Source organism: Triturus cristatus, chromosome 8, assembly GCF_964204655.1.
Source record: "Triturus cristatus chromosome 8, aTriCri1.1, whole genome shotgun sequence".
NCBI lineage: Eukaryota > Metazoa > Chordata > Amphibia > Caudata > Salamandridae > Triturus > Triturus cristatus.
Window position 1 is genome coordinate 1128505062 of NC_140591.1, and position 20622 is coordinate 1128525683.

The following is a 20622-nucleotide window of genomic DNA, read 5'->3' on the forward strand; positions in this document are numbered from 1 at the left end:
AATCCATCATTTTTTTGCTCCCCATGCCATTCCAGTTTGGACCCAGCCATATGTAAATCAGTCTTGACCCTGGCCCCAATGGGAACAGCCGAACTGCCAGTCCGGTTTCACTGTGCCACTGGATTCAAGCTAGCCTGGCTGATGAGGGGTGATGCCCCGAAACCGGTCCAAGGATGCTTGTTTCCGGTCTGGGGAGGACCTGGCTTGGCAGTTCTGTCTGGACTGTTCCCATGAGGCACAGGGTCAAGACTGATTTGCATATGGCTGGGTCTAAACTGGGGTGGCATGATGAGCAAAAGAACGATGGATTTAACCCAGATCTATTGATTGGGGGTGAATGTTTGATTTGCTCTGCATTCCGTCCATCATCTGTGATTCTTTTACCTTCTTGAAAACAGCAAGGAATCTGGTGGAGGTGTGGGATGCAGATTTTAACTACAAAGAACATTACACGACAGTGGTCTGCTCTGCTGTATTTTGCCTGGGTCAATTAAAATGAACATTAAAGGAGCACTTATAAACGCAAAGTTGGACTACATCAATGCAATACTGGGCAGTCTGTGCAAAAGACAAATCAAACAATTACATTTCAGTGAAAATATGGAAACTTGGCTAGCCTTAAGATTGTGCATATTTGATAACATTTGGGCTGATGGCCAGTTTCTTTATTGGATATGTATGTATTATGTATTAAATTCTTGTTGAGCGCAACTGTCACCCCAAGGGTATCCTGGCGCTGGACCATAGGTGAGTCATCAGATCCGATACACTACATTACTTTGGAAAGAGATAGGTCTTTAGCTCCCTTTTAAAGGAGGGGAATTCTTGCTTACTCCTGAGCAACAGAGGGAGAGTATTCCACAGCTTAGCTGCTGTAAAACCAAAGGCACGACCACCCATCCTCACTCTAACAAATTTAGGGACTATGGTCAAAAAAGCCGAGGAGGATCTTAGAGGTCTAGCAGCCTGGTACCACGAAAAAAGGTGTTGAAGTGGCAGCGGTCCCAGCCCATGCAGCGCTCTGAACACAACACAGGCAGCTTTAAAGACAATACGCTGCTGAACAGGCAGCCAATGGAGGTCAGACAAAGCTTCTGAAGAAGATGCAGAGCGAGGTCGATCTAAAGCCAGTTTGGCCGCCATGTTTTGAACCCTCTGCAGCCTACCTACTAAGGACTTAGGTGCCCCCAGAAGTAGTGCGTTACAGTAGTCTAACCTACTGAGTATAGTACTGCGCACCACCTCTATTCGAGCCTGTGGGGGGAGCAACGGCAAGATTTTGCGTAGGGCTCGAAGCAGGCCCATGCACGTAGCTATGGTCTTATTCACCGAGGCATTTAGTTGCAGCCCCGGCTCGAACACAATCCCCAGGTTACGGGCCGACTCCGCCGCTGTCACCGTACCTAAGATAGAAGCTGGCCAGAAACCTTCTGGTAACGTACGGGAGGGCTGATCCAATGAACAATGAAGCACTTCAGTCTTTGCCCCATTGAATTGGAGTGAGTTGAGTCGGAGCCATTCTGCTGTTTCCGACATATCAGTACTCAATAGAGCAGAATGTCCCAAACTACCAGCGGGGAAAATTGTGATGACTTTGGCTAGAACATTTGTTGAGATCAGACAGCCAAATGCTACAGAGAATGCCAAATACCACCGACCAGAAGGGAATAAACATAAAGGTGGGAAGGGAAGCAGTTACAGCAGTCTTGTTCAGCTCTCATGCCTCATCTTCACATGAATGCAATTAATGAAGGCTCATTGTAATTTGTAATTATAATTGCTTTAAACTGAGCTAGGTGCCTAAATGCAATTTCATTTCTAGTGTGTACCAAAAATAAATATATATATTAACCGAAAAAAAACAAAGGTTAAAGAGATATTAAAGTTGGGTGAAAATTTCAGTGTCAATACTACGTTTAAATAAAAAAATACATTAAAATTCAACTATAACTCGTGGTCTAAGTTAACTATAACTCGCGCCCGCCCACGCTCAGTCTTATCATCAATGATGCTATTTCAAATGTTGCAGTGATGTTATCAATGATGCTATAGAACATGTCATGAGTGATGTGGTATGTGAGTTAATTAGCTGTGTATGACGAGGGCGCGAGTTATAGTTACATTAGGGCATGAGTTATAGTTACTAGGGATAACTATAACTAGTGAATTTCAGTGGTTTTTGAGTTTAATGCTTGACTATAATGTCACTCTGCCCTTTGTTTTTTTCCAATGAATTTCTCAGTTTTTTTTAACGTAAAATAATATTTTATTATCATAAGTAAAGCCATCCCACTGCCTGAAGGCCGTGCACGCTAGGGGGTTGGCCGTAGGCAGAGAAGACATGTCTGCTTCAACTGGGCGAGAGCTTTGCAAGTGCTCCAGCCAGTGGGTGAGCAGACATATGCTCCTCTGTTCGCACTTTTGTGAGCAGGGAAACTCACATTGCTCCCACCCGATGGAAGCAAACAAAAACAAAGCTGACTCCCACAGCACCCAGGCTGAGTGCATGCAGGTAGCCAGTGAGGTCCCTGAGGATAGTGACCCCGGGGTCTTTACAGGGCTTGAGGAGGGTGAGTCACATGCCCCCCTCCCCTAAATAAAGTATTGTGCCCCCAACCCGGCCCTGACCCACATCATGGCAGGGAGAAGGGGTTTTGTAGAAGCGTGCAAGTCTGCGCTTGTTTTTTTTTTATTTTGCCACAGATTTGTGGATCCTCTGTGAATTTGCAGCAAACATTTTTTTTAAAACTTTTGGGCCCCAGACCAGGCTTAGAGGGTCAGGGTATCCTACCCTGCTCCCCTATGTATTTTTACACCTTTTCTGTCAGACTCTGGACTGAGTTCCAAGTCCTAAGATGGATACCGGAACAGCCTTGTTGATGTGGTGGCAGCCAATCAGATCTCAGCATGAGATCTCTTGGGTCCACGGAGCCTCTGAGGTGTGATATATACAAAGTGTTTGAGCCTTAATTACACCAATTCACAAAAGGCATTAATTCTGGACTAAGATCTAGCTTTCTGCAAGATTTGGTGTTATTCTGTTCCGGCGTTTGGGCTGTGGCTGTGTCTAAAGTCCCTATGGAGAAATGAATGGAGGAAACGCATTTTGGGACCCCCTCTTTTTCTCGGCCCCCACTTGATGGAACACCCTGGAACTTTCCAGGATGCAGATGAGGTGAAGAAACATTGTTTTAGAAAGATTTGTGGAGATTCTTCAACCAGTGTCAAAGTTATAAGCAAACCAAAAATGCTTTTCTCTGGAAACACAATCCTAACTTTACCTATCCAGTGGTGAAGTGTGTGTACATATATGTGTGTGTGTGGGTGTGTGTGTGTGTGTGTGTGTGCCTTCGTGTGTGTGTGTGTGTGTGTGCGTGTGTGGGAATACGCCGACAAACTCATAATCCGGCCCATTGTGGAGTACATTATGTATTGTGTTTGTTAAATAGTACCCATTACGAGTCTTTCTCCTAAAATGTCTGGTATGTTTTTCCCCAAGATAAATATCAGCAGGTTGGAACTGCTGAAATTTATCTGGGCTACGGGGTATACCACACATATCGAAATTTAACAGGCTATTTGTAATGAGGCAACACAAAAAGATGATGGGCTGAATGCTGAACATCGTCAAACATTTACCTCCAGTAAAGGCCTCTGAGACTAAATCCATTGTTGTTTTGCCCACCATGCCTTTCCAGTTTGGACCCAGCCATATGCAAATCATTCTTGACCCTGCGTCCCGTGGGAACAGTTTAGCCCTAACTGCCAGGCCAGGTCCTCCCTGGACAAGAAACAAGCATCCTCTGACCGGTTTGGGGGAATCAACCCTCATCAGCCAAGCTAGCTTGAATCCAATAGCATAGTGAGCATGGGAACGATGTCTGGGCCGACACCGTTCTCAGGATGCTTGTTTCTGGTCCAGCGAGAACCTGGCCTGTCTAGATTGTTCCCCATGTGGAACTGGTTCAACATTGATTTTCATATGGCTGGGTCCAAACTGGGGTGGCATGGTGAGCAAAAGAACAATGGATTTAACCCAGATCTGTGACTGGGGTTGACTGTGTGAAAAGTTTCAGTACTCCGTCCATCTTCTTGTTGTGTTACTTGTGATGAGGGCCTGTGTGACCGTGAGTGTAATTTCAAATGCTGCCCCCTCCTCCTCCAGTGGTTCAAGGCTATATTTTCACTATGTAAGCACAACTTCTACGTCACGAGAAAATGTTTGAGTTACTCACCGGTAAATGACCAAGAAGGGGTGTGATGTTGTCAGAGACAAATACAATGCTCCCATCTGTAGTAACTGCTATGACAAAACCGTCTAATGCCTGTGGAAATAAATAAATCATAAAAGTATTTCAGTGTACTGATATTGGGGAATGATTACAAAAATCAGACAACCACTTGCATCTTACTTGTTGAAGCCATCAGGGATGAGGTTATTGTAGATGAAGCATGGAAGACACATTGAAAAAGAACAAAAATACTGAAAATTGCCAAGCTACTTTTAAGATGTGAATATGAAAATAGTTTTGTGATTGATTAGAGGTATTGTGTCTGTGCTGCATGCTTTATAAATATCAGCAGTCACTCGCTCACTCATTTACGCACAATAATAGCAATTCAGCCAATATAGTGGATCTGCACAGTTGTGTTTTTGGTGGAAGTGATTGATTTATTAATTGATTTTGCACACTTAGGCAACGTATTCCTATTGTCAGAAGGGCTGCAGCCCTAGTTTAAACCAAGATTTAAATAATCAGGAAGCATTTTGAGAGAATAAGAGATACAGTGTTTACCGATCTGAACCAATGGTTTAGCACCCAGAGATTACCTTGCTATTTTAAGAAGGACCGAAAATTACAAGGCTCCGACGTGAAGTCTAGTGGTTAAGTGCCAGATGTACGTAGGTAATCGTTTGCGATGACCAAATAGCGTATCTTTGCGATCCGCTATTTGGTAATCGCAAACACCAATGTAAAAATGTGTCTTTGACACAGATTGAGATTCCCAGTGGGTCGCAAATAGACCTACCTCATTAATATTTATGAGGTAGGTCTCGGTTTGAGACTCAAAGGGAATCGCAAAAATCACTGGGATTGCGGCCTGCTCGAGTCAGCAGACCACCATGTCTGCAATTGCTTTGGTCCGTGAGACCACTGTCTGCTCTTAAAAAATTTTCTTACAAACATTCACAAAGGGGTCACCAAGGGACCCCTTCCCATTTGCAAATGGGTCACCACCTACTTGAAGTGGGTGATGAAGCAAAACATTTGCATATACCACTGCAATTCTGTATTAGGAAGGACGCCCTAAACACGCCCCTTCCTAATACCAAATCACAAACCCAATTTGCGATACTGTAATAGGTTACCAAATCACAGATTGGGCCTTTGTACATTGAAAAATGCCTTTTTTTGTTTGCAAACGACCCGATTCTGTGAATTGAGACGTTTGCGAATGAAAAAAAAGCATCTGGCCCTTACTTCTTTCTGTAAGTATGTCAGAGTAAACTTGTCCCGACATGTAGAGCCTAGCGGCCTCATTCGGGGTGGGCAGAAACAGGGCATCTGTCGTAAATCGAAGGGTTTCCCGTCCTACCAAGGGTTCCCATGCCTCATTTTGAGTTGGAGGAACTGTTGGGTGATGGAGCGTTAGCCAGCTCTGCCATCAGAAACACTTAGCTGATGGCCTATCCACCACAGGCCTGCTGACATTTCAGCACTGGAAGGACTACCTGATTTAAAGTGGACTTTCTAACCTTCATTTTTCCTGTTCACTACTGCCACTCAGAGCACAGTGGTCGCGAACATTGACATGCAAGGAGAAAACTCCCTGCACATCAGGGATATATATATCTTTTCCCAAAAACAAACACATGTTGAGGGTTTGGTACTGAAAGGTGCTCCAACTTTGTACGCAGGAGCACTTTCAATAAAAATTCCATTCCACAGTGGCTGAGAATTTTAAGAAACCAATCCTGGCCACTGCTGGAATGGCAGAGGTGTAGTCTATGCAAACCCAGTGGCTTGTTGGCTGTCTAAATCGCCCTTAAGTCTATGTTGATGTAGACTAGCTAAAATCAAATGGTGTCAGCAGGGGCTTACTAATGCATATATGCAGGTGCCCAAGACACATGATCGCTCCCCTTCAAACCACAGATAAATATCAATGACAACTTTGTGATACTTGAAAGTGGCGTCGTAAACTCTTAGAGTAGTCATACTGACTACTTCACTTCCAGAGAAAAATATTGGCATGTAGTTCTTGAGTAACAAAGACTGAAAAGTTGCAATTTCTAAAAAAACCTTAGGGATTTGCCTCTTGAGTTTCAGGTCCACATCCAACACTCTACTATGGTAATTAATTGTATGAGTCAGCTTTTACCCAAATGGGCAGGCAGCGGAAAGCAGCTATATCAATCTTCACATTCCCCTGAATGGGTTCACTACAGTCTTCAATGCGGTGAGCTTGAAATCACATTCAGTTATTCAGATTTCCAACTTTCAGTGGTTTATGGTGTTTTAGGAAAGGGGCAAAGCATACTGAGAACTAGTGATACCTCTAGTAGGTGGAGAAGGAGAGCTCATGTTGAATATAATTTTCAGAGGAACCCCAGGGATTCTTCAAGAGATTACAGGGCACGAAAAGAACAGAATCATCAATTTGTGTCCACATTGAGGGAGAATCTTGGAACCAGAAAATTATGTGGTTCAGAACTTTCCCTTCAGGGGCCAAGCAGTCTTCAAGTGCAGGGAAGAATACTGTATCAAAGCCCGCTTAGAGGTGCAGAAGGATTATAACCAAAAGAAGGCCCTCATTGCCAATTTTCAGAGAGCTGCTCCAGATGTTCCTGAGTGTGGCACTGGTCCAGTGCATGTGCTTCCAGTCCAAGAATATTTAGGTAATTATAAATAAACATTCTGGCTAGAAAGTCTTCATCTGAGATGATGCGTTTACTACCCTCCATTTAATACATGGACTGGTTTTAAATATTCATCCATGCACGTTTTCCCTGTCTATGAAAAGGCTTAATTAACATCCAACACTGTGCTAGTTTTTGTAGTTCCCTTCTTGCAAACATCATAAACATCCAGGGGCTGATTCACAAAGGTAAGTTACACTTTTAAGTACTTAAATTACATATCTTCACGTCCAGATTATGCAATTGGCTTACTGTTGTGTGGGTGGATGATGTCCACACCTAAACCCCTCCCTCACCTTACCTAAATCCCTCTTACTCTTCCTAACCAGATCCCCTTTAGTAGTAAGTCTGCCCCTTGTGCTACTCACTGCCCTGTGTCCCTGACACATTTACTACTAAAATCTATACTTATATATACAGAGACTCCGCAGTCAGGGTGGTGAACTGCGCACATATAAGTATAGGCAAAACCTACATTTTGTAGTATGTTTTGTAGTATTACAAAATGTACTACAAAGTGCAATTTGAGAATCAAGCCAAATCCATTTACATTATTTGAGGCAACTATAACTTAACAAATATGAGTCAGAAAGATTTATTTAGCCTTTGCCAATACTAGCAAAGAGCAAAGTTAATGATTTCAGTAGTGGGTTGAAGTACAGGACTGTGCGATTCTCTAATGGGACATGTCTTTTCATGTTTTTATAAGTGTGTTGAACTGTCTGGCCGATGCTATGTGTGATGAATGCAGCATTAGCAAACAGTGCAATGGATTTGCACGTCTATGGGAGGCTGCTGTTGAGGTGAAGAAAACACATGGAGGCTGATTCACAAAGGTAACTTACACTACTGAGTAAGTTTAAACTTTTGAGTAAGTTGACTTTTATACCATAGTGACAACCTGCACTTTTGTAATAACTTACACTTTTGAACTAACTTACACTTCTGTAGAAGGTCCAGAGCTACACATGGTTATTGACGGGTACTGCTACACCCTCCTATAGAAAATAATGGTGGGAGGGACTTAAAATATAAACCCAAAGGACATAATGTTAAACTAAATTAAGTTATTTAAAATGGTGAATACTGAAAAGTACTTAACATACTCAAAAGTGTGAACTTACTTGAAAGTTCAGTTTGTGAATCAGGTCCACAGAGTTTGCTATGGAAGCCAATGGTTTGCAAGTCTTAGGGAAGCCACTGTTAGTAAACCTAGTGGAAAGAACAAACACTGTATGTTTTGGGCAGAAGGAAGGAAAACATAATTATGTGTAATGAGGCGCAGCCCATAGTGACAATGCTTGTTGTGAGGTGACTGTGTGTCCCCCTGATAGGGAGAGGTTGTTTACATGAATATGTTCAGTAGGAGCGAGTCTTGCCCCGCAGAGCCTTGGACACACTGATCTGTTGAAGGAGGCAGGGGAGAATAGATCTCTCTTTGGGAGGAGCATAAAAGCCACCGGGGCCCATCCTGGAAAGAGAACTAGAACCTTAGAGGCCTATGGTCTGAGTGGTCTGGCAGTATGACCAATACAAGCCACTTGTAGGCAGATTCTCTGGGGCCATCGTGGTCCCAGACACCTGCCTCCATCAGGAGCGAGACGTAGAAGGTGGTGAGGGTTTGGCAGAACCAAGACCCAATGACTTCTAGTTAGACAGTAAGTGTGTGATAAGTTGTGGGTCATCACGGCTAGGGCTACGAACTCTGATAGGCGAGTTAGGGCACCTGGTGGAACCATGCTCCAATCTCCAAGGACTTCAGTGGATGGTTTTGCTCTCAACACTGACCCACTACCAAATGTTTCTTAACCGGGGATGCTAGACATGCCTTTTTCACATTAACACTGAGGAAGCTTAGAAGGTACAGACTTCATAACAGCTCAAATACACCTAATTTGCTTCCTTGCTGTCACTGTCTACTGCCCCAGACCAGGCTTAGGACACATCCAGGTTTTACTGCTAGGGTGAGAGGAGGTGCCCTGCCCATTCTAAAGAAGTTGATTAATGATGCAACAACTAGACTGCAATAGGAAAATTAGAGACATATTTTTGTCTGGTTTCTTGAATCCTCCGAGCATTCAGAAATCCTCTATTAGATAAGTGGAAAAATGCCCCATCTCCTATGGTATTTGTTTATTTTTTAAATGTATGATCCTCAAAGGATTTGAGAATCCAGATCCACAAATAATCCACAAATTAACACAAAAGATACAAAAGTCCCTGACTGATTAAGCTTTCGATGCCCACCAGGCACCTTTTTGTAACACAAATATCTGACAAGTGACTGAATGGAGTTACACCAAACCGAGCAAAAGCACTTTTCTGAATATATATTTTCAGGGAGAGTTAAGTGGAGATCAGAGTTTCTTAATGGAGTTAAAACAGAAAACACAACTTTTTTGATTCTCTCTTTATCTTCACACCGAGAGATCTGCATGAAACTTAACACACCAAAACTTTTAGATTTACACTATTTGATTGGGAAGTTTTAAGCATTAGTGGAATAGCACCAAAGTTATAATCCAACCAGGCCACATAGTCAGTATTACTGTCTGACGAAGAGAACTGCCCTGCTGACTGAAGAAGGACTGGAACTGGAACTGCTTGCTTTGAACCTAGGCTACCAAGAGTGACTGCAAGGGTCAGCTGACAGACCTCTTGTGTGAGCTACATGAACACAACATAGTTCAAGAAGCATCATTGCAATTTCCCAGCTGACCAGCACCAACTGGATCTGCCTGCACCAGCCTGAGCCCAGCTATTGAACTCTGCTGAAGTGAGACCTAATCCCCAAGAGGGTCCTGGACCCTTGGTTTACATACATGTGAACTCCTGAAGAAAAGATGGAGTTACAGAAGTTTGGGTTTCTAGCGACCACAAAGTGACCTCCCACAACCCCAGCCAATGCGAATCTCCAGTGGGTCATTCTCTTCAAGCCAACAGAGACTGTAAGTGATGACTGCCAACACGAGAACTGCACTTTGTGTCCAAATAGATTGTCTGCGATGATCAACTAATGCACAGCTCCAAGGATGACCAGCTCTTCGTGCTACAGCAACAACCATCCACGATGCTCCACCAGCTCCCTGCGCTAACAGCCTCCTCCTTACGGCACCACAAAGTGAATGGTACCATTTGTGTGGCACTTCAGCGGGACTAACCTGGTCCTTTTATCTGACGGCTTTCATTGCAGTCGGCCTGAACTTGTGACTGTCCCCAGGCACTGTGTGACTACATATCCATGAGTGGTGCTTTGTGCTTTTTGGTGCTATTTTCATCTGAAACTTTAAATCCTCATATCTCCGGTTTTACCCATTAGACTTTTGATTTTAAGGAATCATTTTAATTATTAACCCCTTCAGCGCTGGGCGAATTCCGCCGCGGTGCTGAAGGGTTCGAGCGCGGGCGGGCTCATGACGGAACGGTTCCGTCATGAGCACAGCTCAACCGTGGCTCATGACGGAACCGTTCCGTCATGAGCATGGAAGGGGTTAAACTTTACTCTATTTTTCTACATTGGTTTTGGATTTTTCTTGTGTTGTGTTTTTACTTTATTACTGTTTGTGTACTGAATTAATACTTTACACATTGACTCTAACTTAAGCCTAACTGCTTTGTGCCAAGTTACCAGAGCGTTAAGCACAGATTAATTTAGTGACTTTTTATGTTCACCCTGACAAGGATTGTGTTTATTATGTGGGTGGGGCTTCCACCCCCTCTCAACTAATATCCGAAATTCTTACGCTATTTGATTCTGGTAAAAAGAAGAGAAAAGTATTTTGGTGTGCAGACTATGGGGGCATTACGATGAAGTCCGCCCGCCACAGTAACGGTACACGGGACCGACCGCCAGAGGTGCGGCGGTCCTGCCATGGCAATTAGGATGCCACCGCCACGGTGGCGGTGGCATCCCGCATATATTGCATTGTGGCGGGCGGTGCTGTAAGCAGCACCCGCCACAATGCAATATATGCATGTTGTGCATTGGCATGCACAACGTGAAAGGCACTGTGCGGTGCCTGCCACCTTGTGTATGCCAATGTTGGGGGGTACCATGGGTACCCCCCAAGTGCAGATCCCCAACCCCCTGGAGGCCCGCAATGGGCCACCAAAGTGAACTCCACATGCCTTTCCATGGCAGAGTCTCCGCCATGGAAAGGCCCTGAAAATGGCACATGCTGATATGGATGGCGGTGCCTGCAAGGCACCATATTGAAGGCCTTTTCCACCCGGCCGGGAATCCAAATGGCGGAAAAGCGGTGGACGGTCTTTCTGTACGCTGCGGTGCCCATCGCTATTCTAATATGGCGGGGGGTGAAGATGGGTCATTTGGCAGGTGGATCGCCACCGCCGGGCCGGCCTTGGCGATCCACCCGCTATGCTAATAGGCCCCTAAGTGTCACGTTTATTTTCCTGATAGACAATTCACCGCCTGCAGTGCAGTGCCTAATTAAACAGCACTGCAGGTGGATGTGGCGAAATGCCCGTGGGCAGGATGGGGAGGAGGGTAGTGGCACAGAGGGGCACCTCCAAAATAAAAAAAATAAAAAACAAAAAACGGCAATAACAGAGTGACAAACATCAGTGTTAAGTGTTTGACGGTGTTTGCCTCACAATGAAATGTCTGCAAATCACATATCTGTTATCTAATTAAGATTAAAAATTTCATATAAAACAGACTTTGTGTTCTTAAAACACTTTCTAGCTATAGAAATCAGAGTTCTGCTGTGAACCAGAGCTAACAATAGACACAGATTGCAATTTTATCGGTCAAAGACGATGGAATTGACCAAGGGAGTAATTCAAGGCTCATGTTTGAGCCCTACCTTGTTCAACATGTATGTGGCTCCCCTGACTAACCACCTTAGGACCTGTGGCTTTACTCCCATTTCATATGGTGACGACACTCAGCTTCTCTTCTCATTTAAAAAAATCCACTCCCTCTGTTCAGTCTATTTTCTCTTCTGGAATGTTAGCCATCTCAAAGTGGATGAGAAGCAATTTTCTCCAATTCAATGTAGGGAAGACTGAGATTATGCTTTTCGGAGAGGTACCTTTGCTGTGGACATCAGAGTGGTGGCCGGCAGACCTCGGTGCTCCCCCTGCCTCCAAGACCCTTGTTAAGAATCTGGGCATCCGTCTAGATCAGGCTCTGACCTTGTGAAGCATGCCGCTTATACTGCTGGATCCTGCTTCCACGTGCTGGGTTTATTACTGCGAGTTTTTTTTATCTTTCTCCCAGATTCTACACATAAAACCCTTATTCAGACAAGGGTATTAAGCCCTTAGACTACTGCAACGCTCTCCTGGTCTCAGCAAACGAGTCCTCGTTATGCAGATTGCAGGTGGTTCAAAGCACCGCAGCACGCCTTGTCTTGAATGTCCCCCTGAAAAGTGCCTCCCTTCCACTCCTCCAACAGCTTCATTGGCTCCCGGTGCACAAGCGGATTAAGTTCAAAACCTGCTGCACCGTTCACATGGCCTTGTATAACAATGGCCCCTCCTATCTCGCTGAGAAATTTAATCACTATGTTCCCTCCAGGACACTTCGCTCAGGAACCAAATCTCTTCTCTTGGTCCCCCTGGTCAGGAAATCAAGGTTGGGTGGGAAAGCGTTTCCTATCTCGCTCCCCTTTATTGGAACCAGCTCCCCATCCATCTGAGACAATGTTCTGACTATCTTCAGTTCAGAAAGCTTCTCAAGACCGCTCTGTTCTAAAAACTGCTCGTCAGCCTTCCTGCAGCACGGTTCGAAGCGCAGAGATACTCCTTTGGGGGTGATTCAGGCGCTATATATAACCTATCAATAAATAAATGAATATAATATTAGTTAAACAAGAGGCAGCAATTATGCTCAGGGAATGTGAAGCTACTGCCAGCAAGGTGTAGCTACAAAGGACTCTGATTCCAATGTGAATGTTCTGATTTAACTAATAGACGGTTAAACAATGACATAAAATATACTGTGAGACTGTTGAAGCTACTGCCAGCGCAACAGGGTTATCAATGTGACTTATTGCATTGGGATGCTATGGTTTTGCTTGAGTTTCACAAAAAGACAGCTACCTAAACAATGAACTATGACTAAGCTCAGAGAAGTTTGAAGGTTTTCTTTACTAATTTGCCCCATTAATGTGGAGAACCAGATCTTCATGTTGTCTGCATTACTTTTGGAATTTGAAGGATGTGAATGTCTCATCTTCCACATTGGGGAAGAAATTCCTTCTAGTGCTTGCACCAGCATGATTTTCTTTACAAAACATAACCTTGGGACATGAGAAAAGAGCTTCCCGGTATTTTTGGGGGGGTTAAGTGTAATGAGCAGTGTGCATGGCATGCTGACATCACACACTGAATTTAAAATGAAAGCAGTCAGCGCCATCAGGCTGCTTCACATTGATCGTAGTCGGGCATATCTCAGCCCCTGAGCAATGATCAAAGCAGGAGGGGTACCGTTCGAAAGGGGACAACTGTTGGAGCATGGTTCCACCAGGTGCCCTTACTCCCTAATGGATCACTGAGTGAAGATTGTTGCAGGAGAAGGATCATCAAGCAGGAATCCACCCACTAGACACAGTGGTGAGAGTGACCAGCCAGGAATGGGCAAGTGTCATCACACCCCAAAAAACTCAGTCTTTCTGCCACCATGGAGAAGCTGATTGGGGGTGGCTCCTATCTGCCCCCTGACTGGGGCAGATAGTCTATGTCTAGCCAGGGAATTAATTTTTGGGGAAAAGAAAAAATGGGTTTGGGGCATCCTGAACCAGCAACCGTCAGTAACCTCACCCAGTATCAGCCACAACTGTCCTCTCTAAGGGAAAAGAAAGTCTCTGGACACCATGGATTAAAGTTAATTAATGGGAGTGGTTTGTCCTGGTATTGGCCTGATGACCACCCCTAAAGGCCTAAATAGTTTTTCTGACCCGCCCAGGGGACAGACTTGTGGTCTTATCCCTAATATGCCCTTCAAGGGGGCGGAAAACCCACCCAAAACCATATATTTAAATATAAATATATATATATGTGTGTATGTATATATTTATATATGTATGTATGTGTATATATGTACATATATATATATATATTTTTTTTTTTATGGGGCCAGTGAGCAGTGTCGTCCGCCGCCTATCTCAGGTGGTAGGGTGGCCGCAGGGGGAGGGCAGGGGTTTGGGGAAGGGGGGGTTGGAATAATAATAAAGAGAAAAAAATGATACATTTACCTGCCACTCTGCTCTCGCTGACGCCGCCTCGCTGCTCATCTCATCGACGTCGGGCCAGATGGGGATAGGCCCTCAGGGCACAAGCTCCACACCCAATCCAGGTGCTGCTCTCACATGAGAGCAGCACCAGGATTGGTCTGAGTGGCCTTGTTTGCCGCTAAGACTGTGCATTGGAGCCTGTGCCTTTTCTCCAATCCTGCTGTGTAACACCGCCAGGTTGGAGAAAAATAAGTGGGCATGTGTGCGTGGCAGGCTTAAGATGGCTGGCCAACCAAACATGCGCACTTAAGAGTGCACTTTACTCCTCCTCCCTGGTATGCATGGCCCCGACCTATAGTGTAGTGCGGGGCAAAGACAAAATAAATAAAATGCCAATAACTGTGTTATTGTCATTTTAGTTATCACCTGCTGGCGCGAGCTGTGGGCTGACGCTTCTCTGCATTGCGGAGGAGCCGCCCCTGCCAGTGAGTTTGCCCTGGCATTGAGCAGGGCCCTCAACCCATAACAGCCCCAACTTTCTTTCTGCACCCCTGTTGGGACAGGCTAAGGTGTTTTGCTCCAATCTGGCCTCTCTTTATCGGAGGAGGGGCCATAAATCCCACCAGACATCAGAGATTTCAGGTAAAAATTAAATGGGGAGTGGTAGGGCATCCCGCCCTAGCATTTAGCCTGACCCCACCTCTAAAGGCCTCAACAGTCTTTCTGCCCTCCGACGTAGATTGAGGGATATACCCGAAACTCCCCTCCCTTGGGCAGCAGAAAGGCAACTAGCCACAAGGTAATTCATTCTTGTAAAACAAAACAAAATAGGGTGAGGCCTGGCCCTATCCTATAATATAATGACCTCAACAGTCTTTCTTGTTCTCTGGGGTGCAGTTTAAGAGGATTCACTAGCTAGCAAGATTTCTTTTTACAAAATACCCACCCAGCCATCGGGCTGCACCCCCACCCCAAATGCCTCAACAATCTTTCTGCCTCCCTCCCTACCCGTCTCCCAAGAGCCTAGAGCACTACTATATCCATGGCAAATTAGAGGAAATTTTGATTATTTTGGGTGGTAGATTTGACATATGGGCCAGCAGAGAGGGGTGAACCTGCCATTCTGCCTCCGCCTGGTGGCAGAAAAACATTTTGGTGCCCAGTACTTCTAGAATGAGCAGACCTTGCACCCCATTCTGTGTCAGACTTTTTCTCCAATGGTGTGGTAGGCTTTCTGGTACTCTGGGATGAGCAAATAGGTGGTAAAAGCCCCAACAGGGAAGAAAAGTGAGATAAGTAATGTGGTGGGGCGCTGGCCCAGCTTGGCATCAATCCACAGGTCCCACATGCTGATTATATTTCTGTCCTGAGGGGAATCCAAAAAAGGGTGTTTACCCTCTCTCTGCCAATTAATATGCCAAAGCTACACCCAAAGAAATTACAATTTTCTCTCATGATGATTGGGTGCACTATTCAGGCTCTGGGTCAGCCAGTAACCATGGACCCTATCAAACCAGCCATTTCTTATCCTTGCATCCCCAGGGTAATCCAGACTAATGTACCCTGCATGGATCCCAGCACACTCTCTTGTCAGAATACTCTACAAGCATGGTCAAAAAAGGCTACTTTTCCATGTGTATATAACAAAAAACTCAGGCAATTCCAACCAGTGGCCAAAGTCTACCACCCTGAAGTCCAGCTTTGTTCCTGATTGAAACACTGCCTCCCACGTGTGGGTGAACCTAAAGCACAATATTGGAGCAGACCAAAAACTATAACCATGAGAAGACCTCATTTACACATCAGTGACTTCTCATGTTGCTAGTTTTCACCAGTTCTTGTTGCAGACGATACACCCAGCCACACGAGTGGGGTATTGCTTTTATCAGGAAAAGTGAGGGGATACTGTGTGGTAGGAACTTTGTGTACGCTGCAGTTTCCAGAACCTTTCCTCACGAAAAAGTCTGATGTTTGCACGGCATTCAGGGGAAAACACGTAGTGAAATTTATGCAAGTCACACCCCCCTGTACTCCTCTGAGTGTCTAGTTTTCAGAAATGTCTGGGTTTATACGTTTCCCTGGGTTGCAGCTGAGGCCAGGCTCACAATTCACAGATACTTGCATTGCCAACATGGGTCAATTTTGAAGGCAAATTTTTTATGTCTTCATGATGGGGCCTTTTCTGTCGCGAGCGATAGGCACAGTAACACAAATGGGATACCATTTTTATTGGAAGAAGTGTGTGAGAACAGAATAGTAGAACATTTGATATTGTCAATTGACTTTCTATGCATTTTTGGCTTCCAAATATAACCCAGTGTACAAGAAAGAGCACATTATGGAAAATGCCTCTGAATTGTACGATAGCTTGGGGAAACCCAAATTCAGGAGTGTTCAAATAACCACTGTTTCTAAAATCAGTATTTTGGGCAAATTGAAAAGATGTATATGTTTCCTTCATGTACGTTAATCAATCATTAGATTTTACCATATGATATGATGCATGGTCAATACACAGTGAAAAATCATTAAACGCTGCTGCTTGGTTGTTGGCTCTGAATATTGCGTGCTTTTGCAGAAACAACAAACATTATATATTCCTGTAACCGAAGTGACTAACATATTTAGTGTTACAATACTAATGTAAATTGGCCATCAGGGCAAAAAATTACAGATAAAAATGTTGTCACCTATGTCAATTTTTCGACTTTTTTAAAATCTCTTTTATTAATTTTGAGGTTTGGTGAAAAACAAGGCGATACAGCCGGAGTACAGTAAAATTACTGTACAGTACGGAAATTGCATGAAAGATTTAGCTGCTGATGTCCAGAATGCTAGTTATGACAAAGTACTGTAATGTCAAATTGCAAACAATGAACTAGAACAAGTACAGAAAAAAAGGAAAAATGGTTAGAGACATTCAGAGCTATTAAGTTTGCACAGCTATTTCGCCTTATATATTAAAGCCCAAAGGATGACTACTTGCTTTGAATGTGCAGTTTTAGTGTTTGACAAGCCAATTGTTTACTGACAAGTAGGGGTAGATTTACTAAGATATTATACTGTATTTGCGTCACAAAAGTGACACAAATCGGCGTAAAATCTTTTCGGACGATTTTTTTTCCAGCGCTAAACTTGTTTAGCACTGGAAATAACATAGAAAAGTCATTTTTGCATTACTTAGTGCCAAGGGGACGTACCATGTGTGGGGCATGGGCGTGCCCATGCAGCCACCCTAAGTGTTTGACATAGTTTACTAAATACAGAAGACAGGGTTTAGTGTCAGAAAATAGCGCACTTTTCAACCTGGCGCTATGAAGGGGAACTGTGCAGTTTTAGTGTTTGACAAGCCAATTGTTCACTGACAAGTAGGGGTAAATTTACTAAGATATTACGCTGTATTTGCATCACAAAAGTGACGCACATCGGCGTAAAATCTTTTCGGCCGATTTTCTTACACAAAAAAGTCATTTGAAGCAGCGCATAGCGCTGATTCAAATTACTTAGTGCCAAGGGGACGTACCATCTGTGGTGCATGGGAGGTTGCCGTGCAACCACCCAAAGTTTCTGACGCTAAACATAATATACTAAATAAAGGAGACACTGTTTAGTGTCAGAAAATAGCGCACTCTTCAACCAGGTGCTATGAAGGGAAATGTTTTTTTTCTCCTTTATTTGCTGACTTGGCATGTGTGATGCACTGTACAAAGTGGGAAAATGTTTAAAATTAGTCTAAGCATAGTATTTTGTACTGGAAGGGTTCCCTTCCAGTATAAAACCTATGCTTGACTCACGGAGACACCCTTGCACTATGGTGCAAAGATGTCTCTGTGGCGCACGGCAACTAAGTTCAGTGCTGGCACTAGGGAGAGGAGAGGAGAGAGCCATATTTCAGTAAATTTGGCACTCTCATGCTCACTCCTCACTTGCGGCTGCTTCACTGCGCTACCTGTGAAATTGGTCAATCTGGCCCGTAGTTCCTAAAACGCACAGCCTGGGCTGCTAAATGTAGCTCCTAATTAAAACGAAAATAAACCAGATAACTTTTCAGAAAATTATTCCAGAAATTTGTGTAATTTTCTTGAAGGCAAATATGCAAAATTATTAAATTTCATGTAATTATTCAAAATGCAAATCTGTAATTTCATGCTATATTTAAGAGCAAATCCGACCCCTGTCAATTTTTAATGCAAGGATGCATAAAATAAAAGCACAGCATACAACAGCTACTCACATTCTCTTGTTCTTGTGAATTCATGGTTACTACCCTTTTTGCTGTAAACTTTGGCACGTAATTACGCACAGTGTTGAAATTGTGGGATTTCTGGAATTTTGCATATGATACATAACATGAAATTCACAAAATTGCATGAAATACGCTGTTATAATTTGAATTTCTCTCTGGCGTATTTTACGTAGATTTCCACACAATTCTGTGTGTTTTATTTAATTATGTTGGCCTTCATTGCCTAATTTATTCTCAACACTGCTATCCTGTCAAGCTCTAGAACTATGTTTTTGATAATCATCCCCAATCATCCACGATGCATTTTGGGCGGATTTCGATTCCCTTAGTAGTGTGTGGGGTGGGAGGGGGGGGCGGGGCGAGAATCCTCAAAGAATCTCCTCAATCTTATGACATATATACTGACAATTCAAATGAAAATTAACACAATTAAGGAAAAGTGTTTATGCACCAATAAATTAAAGACACAACTGTACAACATGTCACAAGTCAACTGACAGGGGTAGAACATGAGGCCCAATGAGATGCAGCAACTCACAGTTGAGGTAAGGCCCAAATCCACTATGGGTATAACGATGAAGGAGACCTCAGAACATTGAGGTCAGCTGCATTATCATTGCCCCTGCATCTACCTATGCTCAAGGGTCTCTATCGAGGGGCTCCCCGACAACTGGAATGTAGGGCTCAGTGGGGCTTCTCGTCATCTTCTTTGGGTAGGTTCAATATCCTCGTGTCTCAGCTAGTTATTTGGGTATGGCCATGTAGCAGCTTCTGTTGGTTTGTTATCCCCTAGCCCTCTCCTTCTACCTATGTATGTAACTTCCTGTTCTATTGTGCCATGTAGGAGGATGGACCGCCTTCCGCCTCTGAGCCAGGAGTCTTCTATCCTGTGGGAGAGACAGGACGATAAACCTTGTCACCTATTCGCGTTTATTGGGGCAGGGGATCAAACCCAACAAAAAACATTCTGATGACTGCTATCACATAAACTGGCTATGCTATGTATGTGCTTTTAACGTGCTCCCAGATTGGTTGTTTAGTAAAGCACATCCAGAACATTTGTAGGAGGATCCCTTTACTGGCCTGGCATCTCACATGGGTGAGGTTGCATTTTATTATTAAAACCAGGCATTTCTTGATGTCCCAAAAATGGCACAGTGATCAAGGTTTGTGAAAGAAATGAGAAAAACATTCGCAAATGTACAAAAAACAGACAATGTTGACTTAAAGTCCTATTGATTTCAGAAACAAAGACTCAAAATTCGAGTACAAGTTAGACAGATCACAGCATACTTCCGTTTTTGGAGACACCTACTTGTTATACTGTTGCTCTGCATGACCATGTACGGGAATTAACAGTTTCTTCAGTTTTAAAAGTCTGCATATGTATTTTTGCCTAGTAAGCACAGGAGTCCAGCGGCGGGCGGCACAGGTAAGTGAGGGGGAACGGGGCGGAAGACGTCGGGGAAGTCGACAGACGACGGAATAGGTTTTATTTATTTATTTATTGTTACCTACTCTGTCGTCAGGCGCCTTACCACCCTCCCACCCCACTGCGCTTACCTGCCCCCGCCGTTGCTGCAGGATTCGATCTCCCTCAGAGGTAACCATTGTTCTTGCTGTAATGATTGTGCGCTCAGTTTCCCAGTTAATAGCAGGTGTTTTTTTCTGATGTTCATGTTTTTTCCTACTTATTTTCGTTCTTTTTTTATTTCAATCATTAGCTTCATTGGTAAAACCATAAGCAATCTACACAAATTACGCCTTGCTGAATTGCAAATGTTGTCTACTTTACAGAAGTGCATAGCTTTCCAGGTTCACCAAGGAGTTTCACACTTGTTTCCCCCACATACTGCAATTAGGCAGAATCCACCCCAAAAAAAAATAAGAAAGAAAAATCGGCTACCACTTCGAAAAATGGAAAAAAAACTGTGGTTAAGAAAAATGTCTTTACAGCTTACTTGTTCCTGAAATTTGGGAAAAGAGTGATGTTAGCACACTAAGGGGCATATCAACAAGCAGGCGATAAAAAATTATCGCTGCTTTTGCGTCAATTTTCGGACGAAAAGCGGCGATAATTTTATCGCCTTATCAGGAAGGTCACGCTGTCGCGTGAAACCTTGCCTGATCGCCATTTCCCTTAACACCCATCTTTGCATCTCTAATGAGATGCAAAGTGGGCGTTCCTCGCAGGAGAACGGGAGAAATGTCGCTAAGCGACATTTCTCCTATTATCAAGCCTCACTCAAAGCAGC

At 43.9% G+C, this 20622-nt stretch overlaps 1 protein-coding gene across 2 annotated transcripts in view; it reads right to left on the minus strand.

Annotated features, from left to right (window-relative positions):
* The window catches only part of NPAS2 (neuronal PAS domain protein 2), a 491193-nt gene that overhangs the window by 267036 nt on the left and 203535 nt on the right, over window positions 1-20622 (minus strand). For both annotated transcript variants that reach the window (XM_085622764.1, XM_085622765.1), the window contains exon 5: window positions 4236-4325. In XM_085622764.1, coding sequence (XP_085478890.1) covers window positions 4236-4325 — 90 coding nt within the window. The remainder of the gene's footprint in view (window positions 1-4235; window positions 4326-20622) is intronic.